The sequence below is a fragment of the Polyodon spathula genome, chromosome 10 (genome assembly GCF_017654505.1).
Source record: "Polyodon spathula isolate WHYD16114869_AA chromosome 10, ASM1765450v1, whole genome shotgun sequence".
NCBI classification, from domain to species: Eukaryota; Metazoa; Chordata; class Actinopteri; order Acipenseriformes; family Polyodontidae; genus Polyodon; species Polyodon spathula.
The window spans coordinates 29017453-29041812 of NC_054543.1; the positions used below are offsets into that span (position 1 = coordinate 29017453).

The window sequence follows — 24360 nt, forward strand, 5'->3', positions numbered from 1 at the left end:
AGACAGGGGGTATGGTGCCTGAGGCTTGACTTTCGGTTTTCAAGATGATTTAGTGGCAGACAACAGACTTGCTGGTAGATTAGTGGTCTGGATGAGATGACAAGCATACTCTTTGTATAGACTGACAGGTACATCAAACAACAAATACAAAGACCCCGATTAAAAGGACAAACAATTGAAAAGACAGATCATGCATTGAGAAAGAATTGCTTTATTATTATTATTATTATTATTATTATTATTATTATTATTATTATTATTATTATTTTCAGGTTTTGTGATGGGGTGTTTGAATTGAAAGAAATGAACCCTGTTAAAAAGGCAGAAAATAATGTTCACTTCACTTGATTTTGTTTCTAAACACACACTGTCAGGTTTTCTTAATGGCTCCAGGTATCCTGGGACTCATCCTGAACCTTTTAAATTCAATGGTATATTTTGGTAAATGTGATTCAAGTCACCTACCTGTCTTTCCTGTTATTTCTAATATTGTCCCTGAAGGTGGTGAGTCAGAAGAGTCAGGCAAGCGGATTTAACATATTGATGAACTCCCATTGCTATTAAAGTTGATTGCAACACGGAAGTTGAATGTATAGACAGTTCACAAAACCACACTCAAAGTAATGTTGCTGCAAAGTCATAGTTTACTACAGCACTTCTGGATAGTATGGCTCCACTCATTTAGGAATGCCCATTTGTGAGCTATTAATTTATTTTTTCAGGAAAATCATGTAAATGTACCGGTCGTTATCCTCCCGTTGTTTACTTTGCGTATAAAAGTAACAGTAAGTTATAAAAATGTTTTTTTTTTTTTTTTTTTTTTCTTAATAGAAACAGAAGGAATTTCTAGGCGATGGTTGTTATGTTACCTAAGAAAATAGTTTGTATGTAATAATTTTGTCACAAGCAACTTCCTGGACATATATTTGCTATCATTTAGCTTTTAAAATATCCCCAATTTGAGAATACATTGTACCTAACCTCCGGTGTTTCTTCCTAAACACACACTCCATTGAGAAAGGCTTCTTAACCTGCATGCCGAAACCTGGGAAGCTGGCATTTGGGTGAAACGTATGCATTATAGTAAACTCCAACACTCGTAAACATATAACGGACTATTTTACATTTATATACAGATTCAATATAACCTACGGTGTTGTGAGCATTTAAACCTAGGGCACGCGCGCAAGTATGCAGAATGTCATGCTACTTAGGTGTTTTTTTTTTTTTTTTTTTTTTTTTTTTTATGCTTCAGGTTCCACAGCCAGTTTTGCACGAGATTTGAGGTTGCACCGGTTACTTGTACTGCTTGCTCTTGGCATCTTCTTAGCCCCGAGTGTCAAAGGCAGCTCGAATTGCAGATAAAGACTGGCAGCGTGCCAGAAAGCGCTTTTTGAAACGCCAGGAACCCGCCCCAGATTCTGCACATTATATAGCTAGTGCGCCCGTCGTCTTTACTCCCATGCGGGTTATTCATGGTCCCGGGTTGAGGAATTCGCTGCTGTTTAAAAAGCCAAGCCTGCTCTAAATTGATCAGTCTGCTTAGAAAGTTCTCCAGAGGGGGAGGTTGGAAAGGCTTATAAAAACCTTGGGGTTTTGTGCACAGATTTGCAATTCTTTGCAGACAGAACATTTGGCAGTTTTTATTTATTTTTTTTTCTTCCAATGAAAGAACTTTTGAAAGCGTGTGCCCATACTGGTTAATTTGCACCTTTTTGGTGGCATTTGGTTAATTTATAGAAATAAGCTTTTAGTCCTAAGTATAACTTAATTTTATGAACCCGTAGAGAGAAAAAAACGCAAACACGCTGTCGTTTGAGGTATTCTGCGGTGTTGCAGGTGCTGTGGATGCTGAAATATAAATCTTGAATTGACAACTCCTTAAGGCATTTTTTTTCTTTCAATTTTCATCTTTGTTGTAATTTGTCGAAACGTATTCAGTGAGCAGAGTCACGCCACTTGAATTTTGAAGAAATTGCTTTGGACACTTTTTATTGTTATTATTGCAGTACTATTATTTTTGCAATAAGAAGATGTTGTTCAGTTTTTGCCTGTTGCTGTCATTTTTCATGGGACTGCCCCAGTGCACGGGCTCTTATGTCCATTGCGACCCCTGTGACGAGAAAGCCTTCTCAATGTGCCCTCAGGTCCCGGTCGGCTGCGAGTTGGTTAAGGAGCCGGGCTGCGGCTGCTGTCGGACCTGCGCCCTGTCTGAAGGGCAACAGTGCGGCGTGTACACCCAACCATGCTCCCAAGGACTTCGCTGCTTGCCACGAAACGGCGAAGAAAAGCCTCTTCACGCTCTGCTGCACGGCCGAGGAATGTGTAGGAACGAGAAAGGATACAAAGAGCACCATCCACCCACCGGTAAGTGCTGCCTGGCTGGGGGTGCTGCCTTTTGGTCTGTGGGCAGTAACCGCTAGTTTACCTGTGTATGTAGCTTTGTCCTCTCCTCACCCTTGAATTTCTTTCTGTCTCTTTACTGCACTGAATAAAACGCAAAGAGCAGGTGCAAACAATGAATACAGTATTCCACTGATACAGTCAAGGTTTTACTGAGTTTGCACATCCCGTAGTAACGACCTAGTTCAAGTAAGGTTTTGTACAAAGAAGTGGTTCATTGCATGTGATAATGAAAATGTTATTTAAAAAGGGAAGAGTAATGTATTTATGCATGTAGGTAAGTTATATCAATTTTTGTTACAAGTTCTAATCGTTTTGTAACATGTTTATATACAACACTGACTGTTATGAAGATGGCAAAAAAAGGTGGGGGCGCACTGAATAGCAGACTGCAAACTTTCCACAGAGATTAATAGAAACAAGAGTAACAGGTTCGCCAGCACAGCCAGGATTTAAAAAAAAAAACTCAGTTTCACGGAGTGCAGTCATTTGTTTACGTGTAAAGAGCTGAGGTAAGACTCAATGTAATTATCTCTGAACTACCAACCTTTAACTTTCCTCGCAGTCAGTGTATCTTTGGTTTATCCGGTTTGTTTTGTTATTACGCATAGATAACTTATCAAACTCCCCGCAAACCACCCCACCAATGGTTATTTCTGTAAGATATTTTTATCGTTTAAAATAAATTACTGAAAACAGATTACCTATTTGACCTGTGGAGAACATAGTTGACCTTCATAGGGTTAAATATTACGATCAACGCATGGGTTTTACTCGGCACCGCGCCAATGGAAAGGTAAAGGTGGCAATGGAAAACATTTCTTGTGTGGAGGTGTGAAATGCTTGCTTTGCATTACATACATATTGACAGGTTGGTTAGTTTAATAGCTAACACAAATGGTTTCCATGGATTGGGTTTGTATGTGATGGTTCACAAATGTTGTATTGTACAGTAATTCAATTAGTTGTTGGAATAATTTGTATTGGGAATGAAGGTATCGGCTCTAAGGCATCTTTGCAAAGAAGTAAGCACTGGTTTGGGTGGTGGTTTTATAGAGGTCCACTATCTAATGGAAACCCAGTACTCAAATCTGCTGAGACACCCCACAGACTGTCCTCTCTGTTTAATCTGTCTGCATGTATTGGTACAGCCTGTCTTGTCAGTACATGCTGCTAATTCTATATAGCTGCATACCCTTCTTTTATTCCTTCCACTACCCAGTTTATTTATGTATTCTAATAGATACACCACTTGGTTTACAGTAGTGTTCTATTTGATAAGCCATTTGGAATTTGAGTTTTCTATGCTATATAAACTTATTTTTTCCACTTTCTATTGGATTTTGATTTGAATCACAGTTTGTTTTAACCTGTGTGTACTGTAAATACAATGCTTAGAGACACTGTAGACTGAATGCACCATGTAGTTGTTTGTCATACATCACTCTAGAGCTACTATAGTGGAAACAAACAGCTCCAGTACTTTGTTTATTTCTTAGTGGGACAATCCATCTTTGCTGGAAATTTCCAAACTGAAAGAAATGGACTTTAAATTCCTGGGGGCAACAGGTCTTGGCAGAGCTGGTCGGTCTGAAATAAGGTTTATATCTGTGGGTGGTGTCGAGAGTTGGATTACTATTCGATGATTAAATCTGACTGAGGGAGGGGGGCGTGCTCCAATTAAAAATAAATTAATGTCTGGCTAACTGTAAACAGACAGACACACCTGATTGGAGGTCAAAAGCACAACTAATTAACCTCTTGGTTTCTGGATGTTTTTACAATAGTCCTTCAGTTTGCAGTACAAACAGAGCATATGTAGCCACTGTAATGCCACAACAGTTACTACAGTGTTACAACCATAGGCACCGGAGACAGGTGGGCCAATGGGCCACTGCCCACATCCTTTTTTTACCAAGGGGGAGTGGGGACTCTGCCCACTCACTTGTAACAGCGAGGCAAAAAGAAATACATATTAATACCTTGTATCTCATTGTTCTTCCAAAACTCACAGATAAGTCAAATAGATCCACAATTTGAGACGACACCGGAACTGATGGACAATAATGTTAACATTTCACTAGCTGTGCCACCAGCTTCTACAGAGGAACTTTAAAGCTTTTAACAAATCATATGGGAAAGAATAAGCTCAGAGAAGCCGAGTGTGTGTGTGGTAGTGAATGTTGCTACATTTGTCATCTTGTAACACTATAGAACTGCCTTTGTGACATCTTGACAACTTTTGTACACTTTGTAAACGGAGCATTTAAATATATTATATATATATATATATATATATATATATATATATATATATATATATATATATATATATAATATATATATATATCTAGGGGGGCCGTATATCTATCGATTTGGTATATGAGCTAATCGACAAAGCTAAACAAATACGTTGTAGACAGCTGTTTAATATTCTTTATCAATGCATTTTCTTTTTGGTTGTTTTATAAACCAAACATTTAATTCATTTTGAACTAAATTAAACAATGTTTGTGTGATACCACTCACTACCCAACATTCAGATAACAAGCTCATTATTAGCAGTCGTAGTCGTCATAGTAGTGTAGTAGTATTATTGTTGCAAACTTTAAATAACCAGTCAACTATAAATATATAACCTGCTTCAATAATTGATGTAGTAGTTAAAATGGATTAATTTATCTATAGAAATACTTCATACCAACACCCCCCACCCCCCACCCTCCTTGGCCCACCCACTTTTAGAAATGCTCCAACGCCGTTGGTTACAACTATGCTGCAGTGTTAATGCAATAGCACTTAAATGGTTCAGCAACCTGTTTTTTTTTTTTTTTTTTTTTGGAAGGCCTCTTTGTAGCACCACTGGTCTGAAGATGATGATTTTTCGATTAATTAATTTGACCAGGTTTACCTTGAACTGAGATGCGTCATCTCTGTTTCAACCTGATTTTACAGTAGCGTATGATACAACCACAGAGAGGTCACATGACCTGCCGAAGGTCACACAAAATATTGCTGAGCTTTAAGTGAAGCCTGGGATCTCTTGTTTTTAACTCTTTTATTGTGCTACTGTACAACTGCTTCCTAAACCCATAGTAAGTACACTGAACAAAAATATAAACGCAACATGTAAAGTGTTGGTCCCATGTTTCATGAGCTGAAATAAAACATCAAAGAAATTTTCCATACGCACAAAAAGCTTATTTCTCTCAAATTTTGTGCACAAATTTGTTTACATCCCTGTTAATGAGCATTTCTCCTTTGCCAAGATAATCCATCCACCTGACAGGTGTGGCATATTAAGAAGCTGATTAAACAGCATGATCATTACACAGGTGCACCTTGTGCTGGGGACAATAAAAGGCCACTCTAAAATGTGCAGTTTTGTCACACAACACAATGCCACAGATGTCTCAAGTTTTGAGGGAGTGTGCAATTGGCATGCTGACTGCAGGAATGTCCACCAGAACTGTTGCCAGGGAATTGAATGTTCATTTCTCTACCATAAGCTGCCTCCAACATCGTTTTAGAGAATTTGGCAGTATGTCCAACCAGCCTCATAACCGCAGACCATGTGTAACCACACCAGCCCAGGACCTCCACATCCGGCTTCTTCACCTGCGGGATCGTCTGAGACCAGCCACCCGGACAGCTGATGAAACTGTGGGTTTCCACAGCCAAAGAATTTCTACACAAACTGTCAGAAACCGTCTCAGGGAAGCTCATCTGTGTGCTCGTCGTCCTCACCAGGGTCTTGACCTGACTGCAGTTCGGCGTCGTAACCGACTTCAGTGGGCAAATGCTCACCTTCAATGGCCACTGGCACGCTGGATGAATCCCGGTTTCAACTGTACCGGGCAGATGGCATCGTGTGGGCGAGCTGTTTGCTGATGTCAACATTGTGAACAGAGTACCCCATGGTGGCGGTGGGGTTATGGTATGGGCAGGCATAAGCTACGGACAACGAACACAATTGCATTTTATCGATGGCAATTTGAATGCACAGAGATACCGTGACGAGATCCTGAGGCCCATTGTCGTGCCAGTCATCCGCCACCATCACCTCATGTTTCAGCATGATAGTGCACGGCCCCATGTCACAAGGATCTGTACACAATTCCTGGAAGCTGAAAATGTCCCAGTTCTTCCATGGCCTGCACACTCACCAGTATGTCACCCATTGAGCATGTTTGGGATGGTCTGGATTGACGTGTACGACAGCGTGTTCCAGTTCCCGCCAATATCCAGCAACTTCACACAGCCATTGAAGAGGAGTGGGACAACATTCTACAGGCCACAATCAACAGCCTGATCAGCTCTATGTGAAGGAGATGTGTCGCGCTGCATGAGGCAAATGGTGGTCATACCAGATACTGACCGGTTTTCTGGTTCACGCCCCAACCTTTTTTTTTTAAGGTATCTGTGACCAACAGATGCATATCTGTATTCCCAGTCATGTGAAATCCATAGATTAGGGCCTTAATGAATTTATTTAAATTGACTGATTTCCGTATATGAACTCAGTAAAAAAAATTGTTGCATGTTGCGTTTACATTTTTGTTCAGTGTAGTACAGTATCTCCATATATAACCAATTACATAACTATTAGGTATTTCAAATGATTGCATTTTAATCAGATGATTGCTAGTATTGCACACACAGTGAAGTGAGACATGATTTATATTTAACTACTAGAGAACTGGTACCAACTATTAGCAAAATCTTCTTGTGTCTTGATAAACACACAAGTGATTTACCAGAGTCACCAGTGCCTCACAGATGGAAATGTAACCCTGTGTGTACAGGTTTAGGGTGTTATATTCATTAGCAAGTGGTAGATTTAAAGTGGTAGAGCAATATCAGATATCAAGTATGGTAACCTAAATATCAATTACATTACCACAGAACTTCCAACAGTTTAGCATTAAATCCTAAACATTGCAAAAAGGGAGACATACACTGGAACTACAAATAAGACAGCTGAGCAGCCAATTGCGGCAGTGGGACAGCAAGAACTGTTTAAGTGTTCATTACAGTATTGGCAGCTGCTTGGTAATGATCAATATGTATCATCATTTACTGTAAGACCACCCTTGTGATGGCTGCCTGCTGATCTGCATCTGTCCTCATTTATGTGAACATTACCAAGGTTCTTTCGTCACAGCATGGATCTACAGTCTAAGGGGCACGCTCATTTAAAGCACATGGTGTAGGAGTGTTTAGTCGTCACTAAGCTGCTACTGCCAAGCAACATGACATTGCAACAGCTGATTTTTTTTTGCCCTTGCAGCTTTAAAGCCTTATGTTTGCTCATTTAAATGCAAAGCATCTTCAGAGGACAATAAACAACATGCTTTAAACAGCATACCTTTGGCTTTTAAATCTCCATTTAAGGAATATAAGTAAACTTGAATAAAAAAATGAATAATTGTTTCTATTTGCATAATGAGTTAAAAGGGAATGCCAATGAGTACTAGACAGCTTGATTTGATTTATGGTTTGATGTTGTCAGCCTTTTGTTGACATGTTGCAATGCAAGTTTGTGTTTTTCTGAAGTAACAACACATATAAGACATATTATTGTCTTCTAGTTGGTCTCATAGAGATATTGTCTCCATAAAGCAAACAATGAACACAGTATTCTGCATTGATACATGTAATAATATATGATATTCTCAATGCATTTGTGATACTGGCATGTGACAGTAACTGTGAAATATGCGACAGTAGGATCACATTAATTTCAAATGTGTTTTAACCTGTTACATCAATAGGATTAAGTATTGTTTTAAAGGTTGACTCTTATTTGTCTTTTGAAGATTACATTAGTGCACCACTCTCTGGTTTAATAAAGGCATGGTACAGCCAAGCAAAGGGAAAACACTTTTGACAAAGTATGGAATAGCATGTTAAACTTTTCTAGGTAAAGAAATTCCATGAATGTGCAAGTGACACTCCAAAGTACTGTAATGAACAGAGCGTATCACACCGTCAGCTGCATGCATCGTACCAACCTGTAAGACGAGAAGCTGTGTAATAAGCTGGGATCATATCTCCCAATAAAAGTCTTGCTGCAATCTGCGCCACATATATGTATCACGACACCTGGGAAATGCTTGTAGTTTGCATAGCCGCTCCTGTAAGCATAAACACTTCCAGACTAGAATTGTCTTTAACATGAAAGGGGATGAACATTTGCACTCTTTTTAATGAAATGTTTTGTTAGGACTGCCTGTTTTTTGATTCATTAAATCAAGTTGGCATTAAATTAAACCTTTTTTTAAACTAAGAATTCTTTAAACTCCTGAAAAAAAAATAACAGTCCTTAATTGTGTGTGGATTAGGGCCACGGTATGTGAAAAAGCTTTGATACTAAAACCAAAAGTGTGAATTCACAATGTCAAAACAATAAAATATATACTTTTTTTTAAAAAGAATTAACACATATTTTATTTGTTAATTTATTCATGTTGAGAGGAGCCCTTAACAATTAGAGGTGCTTCTGTAGACAAACTGGATGCAACATGCATTATCAAAACACTGTCAAAACAACTTTCCCAATGCTCGCAGTGGAAATTATAAAACAACACCATAAAGATATCTAACACAATGTCTTTTTTCATTTCAGTATTCAGCTACTACGGCACCACAAAACACTAAATGGTAATGAAAACACCAATACTAGCAAAGTTTCGAGTTCGATCAGCATATAGAGTTCACTCCCTACCCTTTTCTTGTCAACTCAGTGGAGCTTATCTTGAATAAGTGTTCCTTAATTGAGACTTGAATAGCATATGTGCGCTATATATAACTTGCCAGGCCGTTATAAACTGAATTAAAATGCAACTTAGTTTGATTTTGCTGTCTCACTGTTTTCACTTGGTATTGTGTTTATAAAATGGTTTATTTCCTGTGAAGTATTGGCTACAGGAACCGTGCTGAATTTGGTCTGTCAGCAAATTTACACAGCAACAGGGAACTTGGATCATACAGCCAGCAATTTCAAGGCAGAACTCAGCTTTCAAGATCTTTTTGAACCTGCGGAAATAGAAGAGCTATAAATCAAATACAGAAAACAGTTTTTAGAAGTTTTTTTTTTTTTCAACATAAAGAACTGAGTAACTGGAAACAAGTATACTACTTTTTGTACCATCTCTATATATGTAAAGTGAGAAAATCTGAAAACCTCTGGAGCCATTGCTATTGTTGCATATGCATGTATATGATTAAGGTTCCACATGCACTCAGGTGCTGTAACTAATTGCAGTATTCCAGTTTAATGCAGCCGCTGCTAAAAAGATTCTTTGTTTTTGATTTATTACTGAGAATTTATTATCAAGGATTACCTTATCAAGATCTATTGAGTTGTAAGCCTACCTGAAATTTGGAACCCTTGTGGGTTAACCAGTTCTCTTGATGAGATTACCATCTTGTCATTGAAATGCATTTTCTTGTGTCTTAAAGGACAAAGGTAGGACAGAAAAATAAAATAAAAACTTGGTAATCAACTGAATGCAGTTCTAAAACCAGTTTCATTTTGTGCAAGCCTTGCTTTGCTAAGGTTTACCATCTGAAAAACAAAGTATGCGGCATATATTATCTCAGATGTATCTTGTGCTGCAAGGAGTATTGCGATTCCTTATCAATTACTTATATACTCATACGAAGGTGTTGTTATTGTTATGATTTAGTGTTTAAAGTGATTGGTGACATGTTAAAAGGATAAAATCAAGAAATAATGAAACAAAACATAGCAAAACTAAGAATTTACATTGTCTCACATATTTGTTATAGAGTACGTGTTACCTGTTAATGTATATTATTTAAATGCAAACATGTACCAAAAAAACCCCACTGATCTCCCTTATATGAACCAATCTGAACAGAGTATTCCTCATTTGAGCTTGTGTGTCAGTTATCTGTTGGGAGTTGTCGAAGCAACAATGGCAGAGGAACAACAAATCAATTCAGAGGAGATTTAACTGGGATAGGATTGCTCAAATTCCTAGCACCATATGTTTAAATGAGGGTAGTTCAAAACCCCAGAACTGGTTACCAGGCATCTCTTAAGTTTTAGCTATGGTTTAAACTGAGTGTACTTTCACTACCGGTTACTACCCAAGCTGGTCCCGCACAGCAGTTAATTCTGTTCTGAGGAACTTTATGGCACAGAAGTGTTTTGTAGTTTCTGGATTGTCTTGTAAAAAGTCTTAACATCTAAAAATGTTACCCTGCCAATTTATACAAAATAATTACAGTTAAAGTTGTGCTGTGCATTATAAATATGGTGGTTTCTTACGTGGGGTAAAAAAATAAAAGACAGTGCCTTGAATCAGTAGGACACATAAAAAAAATGAATACAGCTGGGAATGCAATCTGACCATCAGCGTTATACACTTGCATCTTTTCCTAGACTGAGGGCTATTTTTAGTCCGAACTCATTATCTGCTGGAATGAATGTCTGCAAAGCTTAATAGCTGCCTCAATAACTGCTATTTCCCCGAACTTCATGTTTTCTGGAAGCTTCTATGCAGTGCACGCAATGTTGTTCTTAAGTGAAAATGAAAATGATAGCTTCTAAGCATGCCTTGATAGCCAAAAAGACCTGTCTCTTTATCAGGGTGGGTAATGAAACTCATAGAGAATAATTGCTGAAAGATCCTCATTGTAGGCACATCTTCAAAGCTATCTGATGCCCTTATATTTTGTGGAAACTTTCTTGTGGCAAAACGGGTAGAGATGTATATGTTTTTTGAAGGGGTGTACGGATAACACTATGTAACACAATTTTTGTTCCTGGGTAGTAAGTGTTATTTCTTAATTGCTTATGCCTCAAAAGTATAGAAAATGGCTATTATTCCCCACAAACTTTGCTTTTGTGACCAGGACAGTGATATTTTGAAATGTACCTATTTCCAATGAGAAAATGGGCAAATTTGTGTCATTTCGTTCACATAAAGTCAGAAAAAAACAACATATGAATCCAAATTAACATGTATTTATACTAAAGCAATACAAAAATGACTACAAAAGATTTAGAAGTGAGTAGTTTTGAGATTTACGATTATACTGTAAATCACTTTCACGAATCAGCCCCCAAATGTAGTCTCCCATCATGTTCTCGCTATACTGTCCTTGGTAGCGGCATTCAAAGTCCAGTATATCCTGGTGGAAGCGCTCGCCTTGCTCCTCCGAGTATGCTCCCATGTTCTCCTTGAATTTATCAAGATGAGCATCAAGGATATGGACTTTGAGGGACATCCTACAGCCCATTGTGCCGTAGTTCTTCACCAGAGTCTCAACCAGCTCCACATAGTTTTCGGCCTTGTGATTGCCCTGGAAGCCCCGAACCACTGTGACAAAGCTGCTCCAAGCCGCTTTCTCCTTACTAGTGAGCTTCTTGGGGAATTCATTGCACTCCAGGATCTTCTTTATCTGTGGTCCGACGAAGACACCGGCTTTGACCTTTGCCTCAGACAGCTTAGGGAAGAAGTCTTGAAGGTACTTGAAGGCTGCCGACTCCTTATCTAGAGCTCTGACAAATTGTTTCATAAGGCCCAATTTGATGTGCAGTGGTGGCATCAGCACCTTCCAGGGGTCCACCAGTGGCTCCCACTTGACGTTGTTCCTCCCCACAGAGAACTCGGTCCGCTGTGGCCAGTCCTGCCTGTGGTAGTGCGCCTTGGTGTCCCTGCTGTCCCAAAGGCAAAGATAGCAGGGAAACTTGGTAAAACCACCTTGGAGACCCATCAGGAATGCCACCATTTTGAAGTCTCCTATGACCTCCCAGTCATACTCATCATACTTCAAGGCGTCCAGCAAGGTCTTGATGCTGTTGTAATCCTCTTTGAGGTGCACCGAGTGAGCCAGGGGAAGAGACGGGTACTTGTTACCATTATGGAGCAGCACAGCTTTGAGGCTCCTGGATGAGCTGTCAATGAAGAGGCGCCACTCATTCTGGTTACAGGCGATTCCAATTGCCTCGAACAGATTGGTCACATTGTGGCAGAAGCAGAGCCCATCTTGACGGGTGAAGAAGCTGGAAAAAGGTTGGTGACGCTTCCTCTGATCTGCGACTTGCACACTTTCATCCAACAAGTTCCACTGCTTGAGCCTAGACGTCAAAAGCTCTGCATTGGACTTGGTGAGACCAAGATCTCTAATCAAGTCGTTGAGGTCTTTTTGGTTGTGGTCGTATGGGTTTCTCTCCTCAGCTCCACCTCTGAAATTGTCATCTGGATCTACATTGTCTTCCTCTCTCTCTGACTTGCTGCTCTCTTCTAAAGACGGCTGCTCTCTCTCCGGAGGAGTGGGTACGGGGAGCTCATGGCAGTGTGGCACCGGGGCGATGGATGAAGGAAGGTCCAGATACGTGATAGCAAGTGCATTCTTGCCAGTCTGACGTTTGGAAGGGTCCACTATGCAGAAGTAGCAGATGCTTGAGTGGTCAGTGGGTTCCCGCCAAATTCTTGGGATAGCGAACTTCATGGCTCTCATTTCCCCTCTGTACCATCCTACAAAAATACATTTATTTCACCCATGACTAATGTGTAAGAGATTCTCACAACATTTTTCATATATGATATATTTTTTCAATAACATTGAAAATTGTAAAACATTTTAAAATTAAAAACTTTTACAATTTAAAAAATTTTAACAAATTTTATAACATAAAATTCCGAGCAACAATTGTCCATCTTACCTTCCGGAGTTTTTTTTGCAGTGCTCGCAGGTGAAATGAGGTGCCCAGGGTTTGTCTTGATCCCCGACAGGCATGCCGAAATATGCCTTGTAGGCCTCACACATCTTAGCAGATGCTTCCACGGAGTACATTTTCGCTCTTGTCTTGATAAATTAGCCGCAGACATAACAAAATGTGTCTGCCGGATGCTTGCAGCCTCTTGATGCCATCTCAGAAAAATGCAGATATGTATCCACTTAGGCAGCTGGAACTAAACTGAACTGGTGGGCTTAAGGCCCCTGTATTTATACTACTATTTATATTACTGGAAAGTTCTAGAAAGTTCAGAAGTTACTCCAAGTTTACTCAGCACTGAATCTATCTGGAATGTTCTGGAAAATAGGTAAATTTCAAAATATCACTGTCCTGGTCACAAAAGCAAAGTCTGTGGGGATTAATAGCCATTTTCTAGACTTTTGAGGCATAAGAAATTAGGAAATAACACTACGCAGGACCCCAAAAAAAAAAAAAATTGTTACACGGTGTAATCGGTAGCCTATTCTCATGGCACATATATAAAATTGGAAAAACACACAATCGGCAATTGGCAGTTTATGTTATTTTATCCGATAATGTACGCAGATATTCGTGCTTAAATTTCTCCCAGCACAGAACACTGACACTAATTTTCTCAGTGCTGTGTAACTGCGATCACAATGGAGTAAGTACGTCTCAAAAGAGCAGTGTTTGGATTTATTTATATTTTATTTTTTTATATATAAACAATAGGATGCTTTGTAGTTGGTTTCAGGCTGACAAAACTGTAATAAATATAGGGGTATTTTTTTTTTCTACTGATACTGTACAGTCAGTATGTCGAAGTTATAATACCCAATATTTGACAGCAAGTGGCTATAAAGTTCTTTTCTACAGAAGTGTTTTTACTAGTACAAATGCAACATGTTATTTTTGTGTGAGTGTGTTGAATGACACTTGAATAAATGAAATTATAAATTGCTGACAAGCACAAAATATAAATACTATGTTATTCTTTGCATTCATTTTCTGAAGTAAATGCAACAAGTAAACAATACCTCTTTGTTTTTGTCATAAATACAAAAGTAAACGATATCTGTTAATTTAACATTCATAATTCTAAAACAGTTTAAATATAGGTCCTATCTAGTAGTTTACCTGCACTGTTTATCAGTATTGGCCGATATGGGTAGATAACCACCGGCTATCAGTATCGGCCAAGAAAATCTTATCGGTGCACCTCTAGTTTTTTTAGCCTGCATACTACATCTACAGTTGTTGAACTAGTGTTCTGTATGTGATGCCATGTGCTAGAGTCTCTCCAACAGATTGGCATTGATTCAATTATAAAACATGGGCTCACCCAGCCTTCCTTTAAAACTAGGCCAAGTCTTGGTGCATTGAAGTCAAGCCCTGGTAGGAAAAGAAAGACTAGAATTGTGTAAAACACATTGTCTGTATCATCCACCCATATATACAACACGAAAACCCACATTTCTACATTCAGGTCATGGTAATTAAACTGATGTCAGCATCACTTAGAGATCATCAAGTCATCTGAACCAGTGACGGATGAAAAATCCGAGCAGTTGTAGAGAACTTGTTCATAGGCAGGATTTCTATCCACTTATATTCAAGACAGTATTCACCAGCTGGCAACGAGTTGTTCATGAGTGTGATGATGAAAATGTGATTGTATTGTGGCAAATCCCTGCTATTACAATTTCCACTTGCTTGATTTGTGATTAAAATATATGCAAGAGATATATTTATAGTACTTTATTACGTGCTTCCTGACATGGACAAGTCTGGGAAAGTCAATGTGTCTGTATGATAAATTTGGATAGAAGCCTGTCAGCCAGAACTGAGAAATTTGCCGCATTTTTTATTTTTTAGTTGGGGTTTAGATCCCAGCTGGCTAAATTTAAAATTTAGAACCTTCTGATGCTAACAGTCTGTTCAGGGGTGTGCTGTTAGATGGACAGATCAACAGCACACCCTTGAATAGACTTTTTGTTTTTATAAAACGCCTTTTGCAGGGCACATTCACAGAGCATACGGAAGTGAACTTGTACGATTATTTGTATTCCACCCACCTGTCCCGTAATATCTCACTGCCTTCTCTGTAACAATACTTGGCACATTTTGGCAATGTTCTAGCCAGACTTTGCCTGCCCATCGCAATTCTGCTGGATTTCCTGACTGGATAAATATAACCAGTCATGCACTGGCACAGTGGTTCAGTTAGTCACGGACTGCCAGACAGATGTTGTTATTTACCTTTTTCAAGGTATTCTTGCCACAAGAAAAGTCCATCAATAAAATAAATGTTATAAATAAAATGTTTATACAGTTTGTCAGTTTTTTGAGATTGAAATTGTTGAGCTATTTACAACATGTTCAACAGGCAGTAGTTCTGAAACTTGAACTGACAGGGCACAAACACCTTCCCAGAAAGATTCACGGTGAGTAAATATACTAGAACAGAACTCCTTGCTTTGTTGCACCCTGCTGCCCCTACGCATGCTGTTATCATCTTACTGCAAAAAAAAAAAGCTGACTGTGGAATTTTGGCCAGGTGTTTGTTCAGATTTCAGAACGACATTGCACTGATTATGCATTGTGATAAGTGGAGAATTACTGAAATACTTAAACGATAAACAATCTGCCTTCATCTCTGAGATTAATTGCAATGTTGCATCATTCTATTGTCATACTTTAAATCTGGCAATTCTGCTTAGTTAAGAATGTGAATAACTGTGTGACTGAATGTTAAAGGCCTCTAGTTCTGTTTCAAGCTGTTTTAGCATAGTTTAGATTCTAACCATCTGCACCCAGACAAAATAGTCTGATGAGAGAGCCTAAGGCCATGCTTATGCAATGAATTTACCATGCTGTACCATACTGTTACTTGTTTTGCTTTCATTACTGTTTTACCATGGTAATACAGTTCATAAAAATATGTAGAATCAGAGCTCACTTCAGATATTTCCCGATTCTAACAATTAGAGAATGCCTCAGCTTATAACTCGTCTTGGAAGAGAATTCCAGCACAAGGGTGCAACACATCTCCTCTAGCATCCTCAAAATGAAAATACACGATCAGGAACGTAATGACGAACCCAGTCGCAAAACCACCCTGGGGCTAAACCATGTGAAATCTGACAAGGGTCATAACCTTCATATCAGTGCCATTGGCATGAAATGGCACGTAACACCAGTTGGTTTCAGAAACAAAAAGAGAGAGGCTGTGCCGTGCAAAACAGTCATGCTGCTGCGGGACACTTGGTTTCACCGCGTGCACATTTATTACAAACCTGAGAACAAAGATACTCAGAGACAGTGACGTACAGAGCCCTCACCACACCAATCACTGTACAGTGCAAATGATATATTTAGGACTTCAGTTTTTTTGTTTTTTATTAATTACATTTTGGTGTTTATTTTTTAGCTATTTTCGAGTTTTATGTAAATCATTTTTGTAATTCTTTTTCAAATCCTCCTTATCTTAACTGTACTACATCGTAAAATTCTGGGAACAAGCCTCCATTCGGGTTTAAAGCATCCAGAACGCATAAATGATAAATATACAAGTCAGGAAGGATCGAGGAACATTGCCCAGCTGCACAGGGAAAGGTAGTTTGTTTTTGTTTTTTATGTGTTAAGTTTTTGTTTTTGCAGTGGGAAAGTGGTGATGTCAACGTTAACTGAGAAACCACGTCCAGTGTTTTTCCGGTGTTTATTATATACAGATTTCATTTTTTTTTTGAGGGGTGGGGAGGGGGGAACCGCTGCTATAGGATAGATATATAGTAATGAAACAACTATGTAGTATTAGTCTTTACTGTTTTAAGGGGGAGGGGAAATTTTGTCCAACACAATTGTACAAAAGTGCCCTCTAGTGGAGAAATAGTTACATTAGACTACTGCTATTTAAATAACGTGAATCCAATTTTTCATCTAATTTATGTAAATCCATTGGAAAAATAATGAAACTTTGCACTGACAATTTTTTTAGAAGTATTTCATTTACCATGCCTTTTTTTCATGAATTGTTTCTGGTGAAAGTGTACACCTTTTCCTTAATGTCTGGACATTTTCAGTAAAAGAATATAATAAGAACTCCATGGCAGAGTAGTTTGCAGTTCAGTTAAAATGCCTTACCCATACTTTGCAGTTCCTTGTGTCAGCACAGTCCCACTGCATTTCTACAAGGCTGAGGCTGTAAGAACATGTAATGTGTTTCCAAAGGCTCTGGGTTTGTGCATGCATGCAGCGTATCTAACTCGATTTCTCTTGGTATTGTTCCCAGATCGTGATTCACGAGAGCCTGATGACATCCCTGAGATCACAGAGAATCCACTCCCTGCCAAGGTCCCTCTCCACAACAAGAACCGAGTGTCTGACAAGAAGGCCGAGGCATTGCGCAAAGAAAATCGGAGGAGGCTGGAAAAATCCAAGACTGTCATTCAGACGGATTTCACCACCTACTCCATCGACAAGCAGGAAACAGTCTATGTAAGTTTAAACACTTGCTGTAACACTGTCATTTACTAATGGAGACGCTTTTCTCGAGAGGGATATATGACCAAATGAAGAAAATTGTGGGGCTACTGATCTAAACAATGGAGTTTCTAAATAACAGTGCTGTTTTATTCTTTCCTGCTATTTTACAAATTACATACATTACATAGCCTTGGCCCACAACAGGCCCTTTTTTGAGGATTTTTTGAGGTCAATTGAATAAACTCCACAGAGTACTCATTAAGACATTTCCTTCTGAAACATGATTTTACAGTCTTTGTGAGGGAAGCACCTGCTTACCAAGCACCTTATACATGGGATAGGCTACTATACGATAAGATGCAGGCTAGTACAGCACTAATGAGGTCACATGTCACATATTAAATGATTGGTAAAAGGATGCGTGGATGCTGTGTGTTTTGTTTGGTAGGTGCGTTTAAGATATGAGTCTGTAATGCTCCTGTCACTGCTCTCACAGGGTCCATGCCGAAGACAGATGGTAGAGATTCTCAAGCAGTTAAAAAACTCATCTCGAATCTTAACCCAGGCACTGTACCTTCCCAACTGCGACAAAAAGGGCTTGTACAAGCGGAAACAGGTATGGAAGAATACAACTGCGATTTTAGTGATCTATTTCCACAAGTTAAAGAACATAAGAATATAAGAAAGTTTACAAACAAGAGGAGGCCATTCGGCCCATCTTACTCATTTAGTAGTTAGTAGCTTATTGATTCCAGAATCTCATCAAGCAGCTTCTTGAAGGATACCAGGATGTCATCTTCAACAACATTATCAGGGAGTTGGTTCCAGACCCTATTCTCTATTTAAAAAAGTGCCTGTTATGTTCTGTTCTGAATGCCCCTTTAATCTCCATTTCTGACCCGTGGTCCTTGTTTATTTTTTCAGGTCGAAACAATCCCCTGGGTCAACATTGTCAATACCTTTTAGAAATGTGAATGCTTGAATAAAATCGTTGCATAGTCTTCTTTGTTCAAGACTGAATAGATTAAATTATTTTAGCCTGTCTGCACATGACATGCCTTTTAAACCCGGAATAATTCTGGTTACTCTTCTTTGCACTCTTTTGGAGCAGCAATATCCTTTTTGTAGTGAGGTGACCAGAACTGAACACAATATTCTAGATGAGGTCTTACTAATGCATTGTAAAGTTTTAACATTACTTCCCTTGATTTAAATTCAACACTTTTCACAGTATATCCAAACATAAATTCTTAGGTTTTTTTCATAGATTCCTTCTTCAATTTCAGTATCTCCCATGTGGTATTTATAATACAATTTTTTATTGCCTGCGTGCAGTACCTTACACTTTTCTCTATTAAATGTCTGCCCAGTTCTGAATGGTATCTAGATCATTTTGAATGACTTTTCTGCGACAACGGTGTTTGCCACTCCTCCTATTTTTGTGTTGTCTGCAAATTTAACAAGTTTGCTTACTGTACCAGAATCTAAGTCATTAGTGTAGATTAGGAATAGCAGAGGACCTAATACTGATCCCTGTGGTTCTCCACTGGTTACCTCACTCCATTCTGAGGTTTCTCCTCTAATCAGTACTTTCTGTTTTCTACATGTTATCCACTCCCTAATCCATGTGCATGCATTTCCTTAAATCCCTGTTGCGTTCAGTTTCAGAATTAATGTTTTATGTGGGACTTTGTCAAAAGCTTTCTGGAAATCTAAATAAACCATGTCATATGTTTTTCAATTATCCATTGGCAATATAGCATCCTTAAAAATATCAAGCAGGTTAGTTAGACACAATCTCCCTTTCCTAAAACCATGCTGACTGTCTCCCAGGATAGTGTTACCATATTGGATCTTATTATAGTTTAAAGGAAAACAAAAGGCAGACTTTTAAAAGTAATTTCTTTCCACCAGTAGAAGAATTAATAAATAAATAAACAAATAAATAAACAAACATACTTTGGGTTTAGTATTGTCAGGGTGCTAAATAAAGATCAATTTGGCCATCCTTTAAGTGTAGTTAGTTTTCTTCCAAAAAAAGGTTCTCACTTTTCCATTGCTTATAGCCTCTCCCTTTTTTTCCCCCTTTTCCCTGTGCTGCAGTGCAAGCCGTCCCATGGGCGGAGGCGTGGAATCTGCTGGTGTGTGGATCGGTATGGGCTGAAGCTTCCTGGCTCCGAGAACAAAGGTGCTGACATCCACTGTCAGGAACTGGAGAGCAGTAACAATGAGTGAGGTGGAAAGGAGGGGTCCAATCACCACACTCCCTGAGAACGTGACCCAGGGCCTTCCTCCTTCCCTCTCGTCCACCCGCCAGTCACTTCGGGATAGAAAACTTTTTCATAAAAAAAGAAAAGGAAAAGGAAAAAAAAAAGACATTTGAACCTTCAACTGTGCGCTCATCTCTAAATAGCTGGGCTCTTTGGCTCTCTGCTCTCCCTCTGTCTTTGTCTCTCTGTCTTGGGGCCTCTGTGGAAAGGGCTGGGTCAAAGCACTTGATTTGTAAAAAAAAAAAAATATATATATATATATATATATATATATATATATATATATATATATAATACAAACCAGGGTTGAGCACAAAACTTCTTTTAAAGTTTTACTAATGCAAAAAATTAAAAAAAAAAAAAAAACAGAAAGAGGAGTCCGTGATGATAGGGCTGTCTATGTCTTTTATGTTTCTTACTTTGTAATGAAGTAGCAAGAACTAATACTAAAGGCCATTTTTTATTATTTGGTTTAATTATATTATTATTTTATTTTCTGACAAGTTATGCAGGGGTCTGCTGAAAAAGTTCTCCTTATTTGGGCGTTTGTCTTGTCAGAGCACTTACTTATGTTGGTGGAGAGGAGGGGAGAGAACCTTGTTAGCTGTAACAGTTACAGTTTGTATGTGTCTGTATTTACACTGTATGTGTATAAATTGGGCCCAGTTTTGTTGTTGTCAGATAGGTCATCTCTTACTGGCTGGTATACACAGTATACATACCGGGAGTTTCAGCAGAGAATTCCTGGTGCTCTGTGACACCGACCATACTCAAACATGCCTACTGTCTGTGGACTGGCGGTTTAATTCACCCTATAGGTAAATGCTTAAAATATATTAATTGCTAGGTTTCTAAGTTGGCTAAGGATCACCATGTCTTTGTGCTATAGCCTTGCCTTCAGTGGAGTAAGATATAACTTCCAGGACATTTTGAGCCATTTTCTTGGTTATGTAGAGATAGCAGCAGAGGTATATTCATATAAACACCTATGTATATGTGGATTTTGCCAGTAAGAACTATCTTAAGACATATGAAGATACAGACATTAAGTATATCACTAAAAACCCTCAAATGTCATTTTCTTTTTCTTAATGATTGTTAATAACTAAAAAACATCTAGTTCCTCAAAAAGCACCTTTCTTATATCTTAACCAATGGTACAGGCAAGTCTAAAACATTTTTTTCAATAGCAACCATTTTCGTTGCTGCTTTCAGGTTCTACCTAACAATGTTTGGCTGTTTCTCTTTTCTATGTAAAACCAGGGAGAAACATGTTTCTCTCACCCCTGGGTTTGCATGAGCAAATTCTATCTAGCTGGGTATTTTTTTTGTCTGCACTCTCTTCAAATGTTAAAGTGATTGTAAATGTTATCTTTTAAAGGAACAGCATAAAAAACACAACCTTTACAGTGGAGTCTCAGTTATCTGAAATGAATGGAGAAACATTTTTGTTTTACATAAAAAAAAAAAAAAAACTATATGCAAATATAGTTGAAATGCGTTTATGTGTCAGTCTGGTTTTGGGGTTAGTGACATGAGCAAGGTCATCCATTTAAAAAAAAAAAAAAAAAACAGCGCCTCCAACTGGCCAAACATGTTCAGTTCTATTCCAGGACAGCAGGCAAAACCCTAATCTAATTATAAGAGCCACTATATTATATATGTACCATATAGCATGCAGTTACAATGCTATAAAAACAGTTATATGACTGGATTGAAATGACTTGTGCTGTAGTTAGTCTAATGTTTTCATATATGGTGATGACTCTTTAACAAATTCACAAATTGACAGTTATTTATATCTGTTAATTGTTTCGACAGACAGTCCGTATGGTACTTCAGATATATGTGACTCTACTGTATAGCACAGCTGACAAGAAATTCTTGCTTTTCTTCAGTGGGCAGAAAGTGACAATTCCATAAATGAAGTCAAATGTTTTAGTTTTTTTTAATCAAGAACGTGACTGGGTATGTTGAAGTTCTGAAACTTTCAATAAGCTTTATTGATGTAAAGACAGCAGCCAAATACTTCTGTACTGTGTTTTTAATTTTCTTTCTCACTGTCACACTCTCTCGCGCATTGACCCAATGCACTAAATGCAGAATCGCTCACCCAGTTCACACCCTGATTGACCCCAATACCTGGACACCCCAATCAGAGAGAGATTTTACTTTTTTATCATCCCATGTCAAAATAAGCTGACTTCTAGTGAGCTATTTGTGGCTTTACCTTTCATAGTTTAAAAAGAGTTGCACCCACAGTAGTTATTTTCTCCTGGTTAAGGAGTCACCTATTGCTTCATTCCCTTCCTGAAGCTTTACAATGGGGTTCTATATGTTATACATTGTCCAGTCTGCAAAAATGTGTTAGTAAGTTTTAAACCCATTGCAGATGTGTTTGATATCCTGTGAAATACTGACTATCCAAAATTTTTTTTAAAAAAACTGGAATAATATATATGAAAATGTCAATGTCCTTTTTGAATATTTCTTTTATTGTACTGTACTGTAACGTCAGTAGAATTTAGTGCAAAAAAGAACTGCCGGGTATCCTTAAGGGCTTTGTGATGGTGGTCCACTATGAAAGGTGCTATATAAAATAAAGATTGATTGATTATGTACAGAGCTAACCAGTATCACAATAAAAAGGATGTGAAAATCACACTATTAGAATATTTGGCCTCCAGGTGGTGCCAGACTCAATTGTTATTTTGAATTTGATACAATAAGTTATCTTTGAGGTGTTTTTAATTTCAAAAAATCTTTTTTGTACAAACACAATCAATGTTATCACATACCCCAGCACAGGATGAAAAAAATTAATCAATTTAATATGCTGTATTTAACTTTGACAGAGGCTGTACAGCCCAAGCCTGGGGTGTGGGAAATGCAATTTGGGAGAACAGCTACTAGTACAACACAGCCTGTGGAGGTGCTCCTTAGCTGTCACATGTAAATGAGCATTGGGGAGATCAGGTGACAGGTGATCACCAAGGAATTAAATATCTTTGTTTGCATCACACGCATTTAGCACAGACAAAGGGGGCTTTGGAATCTGAGGAATGTGAGACATTTTATTTTAATCTTTTTGCTGCAAAATTTTTTCATAGTTTTTAGACTGATTATAAATCTGGAAGAAAATTAAAAAAAAAACACTAACAATATCTCAATATTAATTAGACAATCCCTGGAGGTCTTACCCAGTCAGATTCCAAGTTTCCTACCATGTTAGACTAAGCAATATTCACTGCTGATGTTACAATAGATAACTATAGCTTTTTTAAATGCATAACTACTTTGTCTTTTTCAAGGAGAAAAATAAACTATTAATTATCTTAACGTGTGACGTAAACCAGTTTGTGAAAAAAAGAACAGCAAGAAGAGAGTGAAATGTATAGCATTTTGAACTTTTATTAAAAAAAGGGGGAAAAAAATCTGTGTAATATTTATTCAACCTGTAATTTATGTACTCTTTTAACCTTTGTCTTTTTGTTATGACAAAGCATTTATTTAAATAAAGTTATGTATTCATTTAAATACAGGGTCACAGTAAATGTTTGTTTGTTTATGTCAGAATGAGGATGGCTGTTTATAACATTTAAGAAAAATGCAGGCATGAAGACACAGATATTAAATATATCAGTAAAAACCCTCAAATGTAATTTTCTTTTTCTTAATGATTGTTATTTACTTTTTAAACATCCCTGTAAGGGGAGATTGCATGAGTCTCATCCTGCAGCTACGACTGTTAAAATCTTATAAACCATTTAGCCTAGCAATTTCAGTGTTGTGAAAACTGCAAAATCTAATGTCGCCCTTCACTTTGGCCTGTGATCTAAGGTGGCTGCCATGCTTATGGGACTTCTGAAGTTACACTTTGTACACTGAGTTGTTGTTGATGTCTGGTTATGGTTAATGTCTAACTTTTTTCCCTGACCCTAAGGGAGCGCAAAGGCCTATGCAGAACTCCCTGCTCCTTTCCTTGTTAATAAATTATTGTTGTTTGCAGTGAATTGGAGTGGTTCTGAGAATACTCCATAATCTAGCTTTCTGATAAAGTCAGATAGTAATCAAAATAAGGCTTCAAAATGCTCAAAGCTTGACAGAAATATGTAAAACTCCAGACAATCTATACAATACCAGTACCTATTTTAACACTTACATTTGAACTGCAGTCATAATGTGTAGAGGACCTGCTTCTCATGGTCTCTTTCACTTATTCTTGATTTCTGTATATAATCATACGTTCTTCTGGTTTAACAGATCCTAAGTATTGATAATACAAAAAGGGAGCTAATATATGTAATATAATGCTAGAAGAGGAGGTAGACTTGCAGCAAGGTGACTGGCAAAGGCTTTAATGTCTTGGGGTACAGCCAAAACTGTAAAAAGCATTGATATGGATCATTCCAGCTCCGCTTGTTTTAATGGAATCTAATGACAAGGACACTAGAAACATAGTGT

At 38.1% G+C, this 24360-nt stretch overlaps 1 protein-coding gene across 1 annotated transcript; it reads left to right on the forward strand.

Moving 5' to 3' along the window:
- The first annotated feature begins 1515 nt into the window (after positions 1-1515).
- LOC121322062 (insulin-like growth factor-binding protein 5) lies at positions 1516-20196 on the forward strand. The gene is made up of 4 exons (XM_041261551.1): positions 1516-2367; positions 17433-17638; positions 18123-18242; positions 19730-20196. The coding sequence occupies exons 1-4, from the start codon at positions 2034-2036 to the stop codon at positions 19859-19861; spliced, it is 792 nt and encodes a 263-aa protein (XP_041117485.1). The 5' UTR covers positions 1516-2033; the 3' UTR covers positions 19862-20196.
- The last annotated feature ends 4164 nt before the right edge of the window (positions 20197-24360 follow it).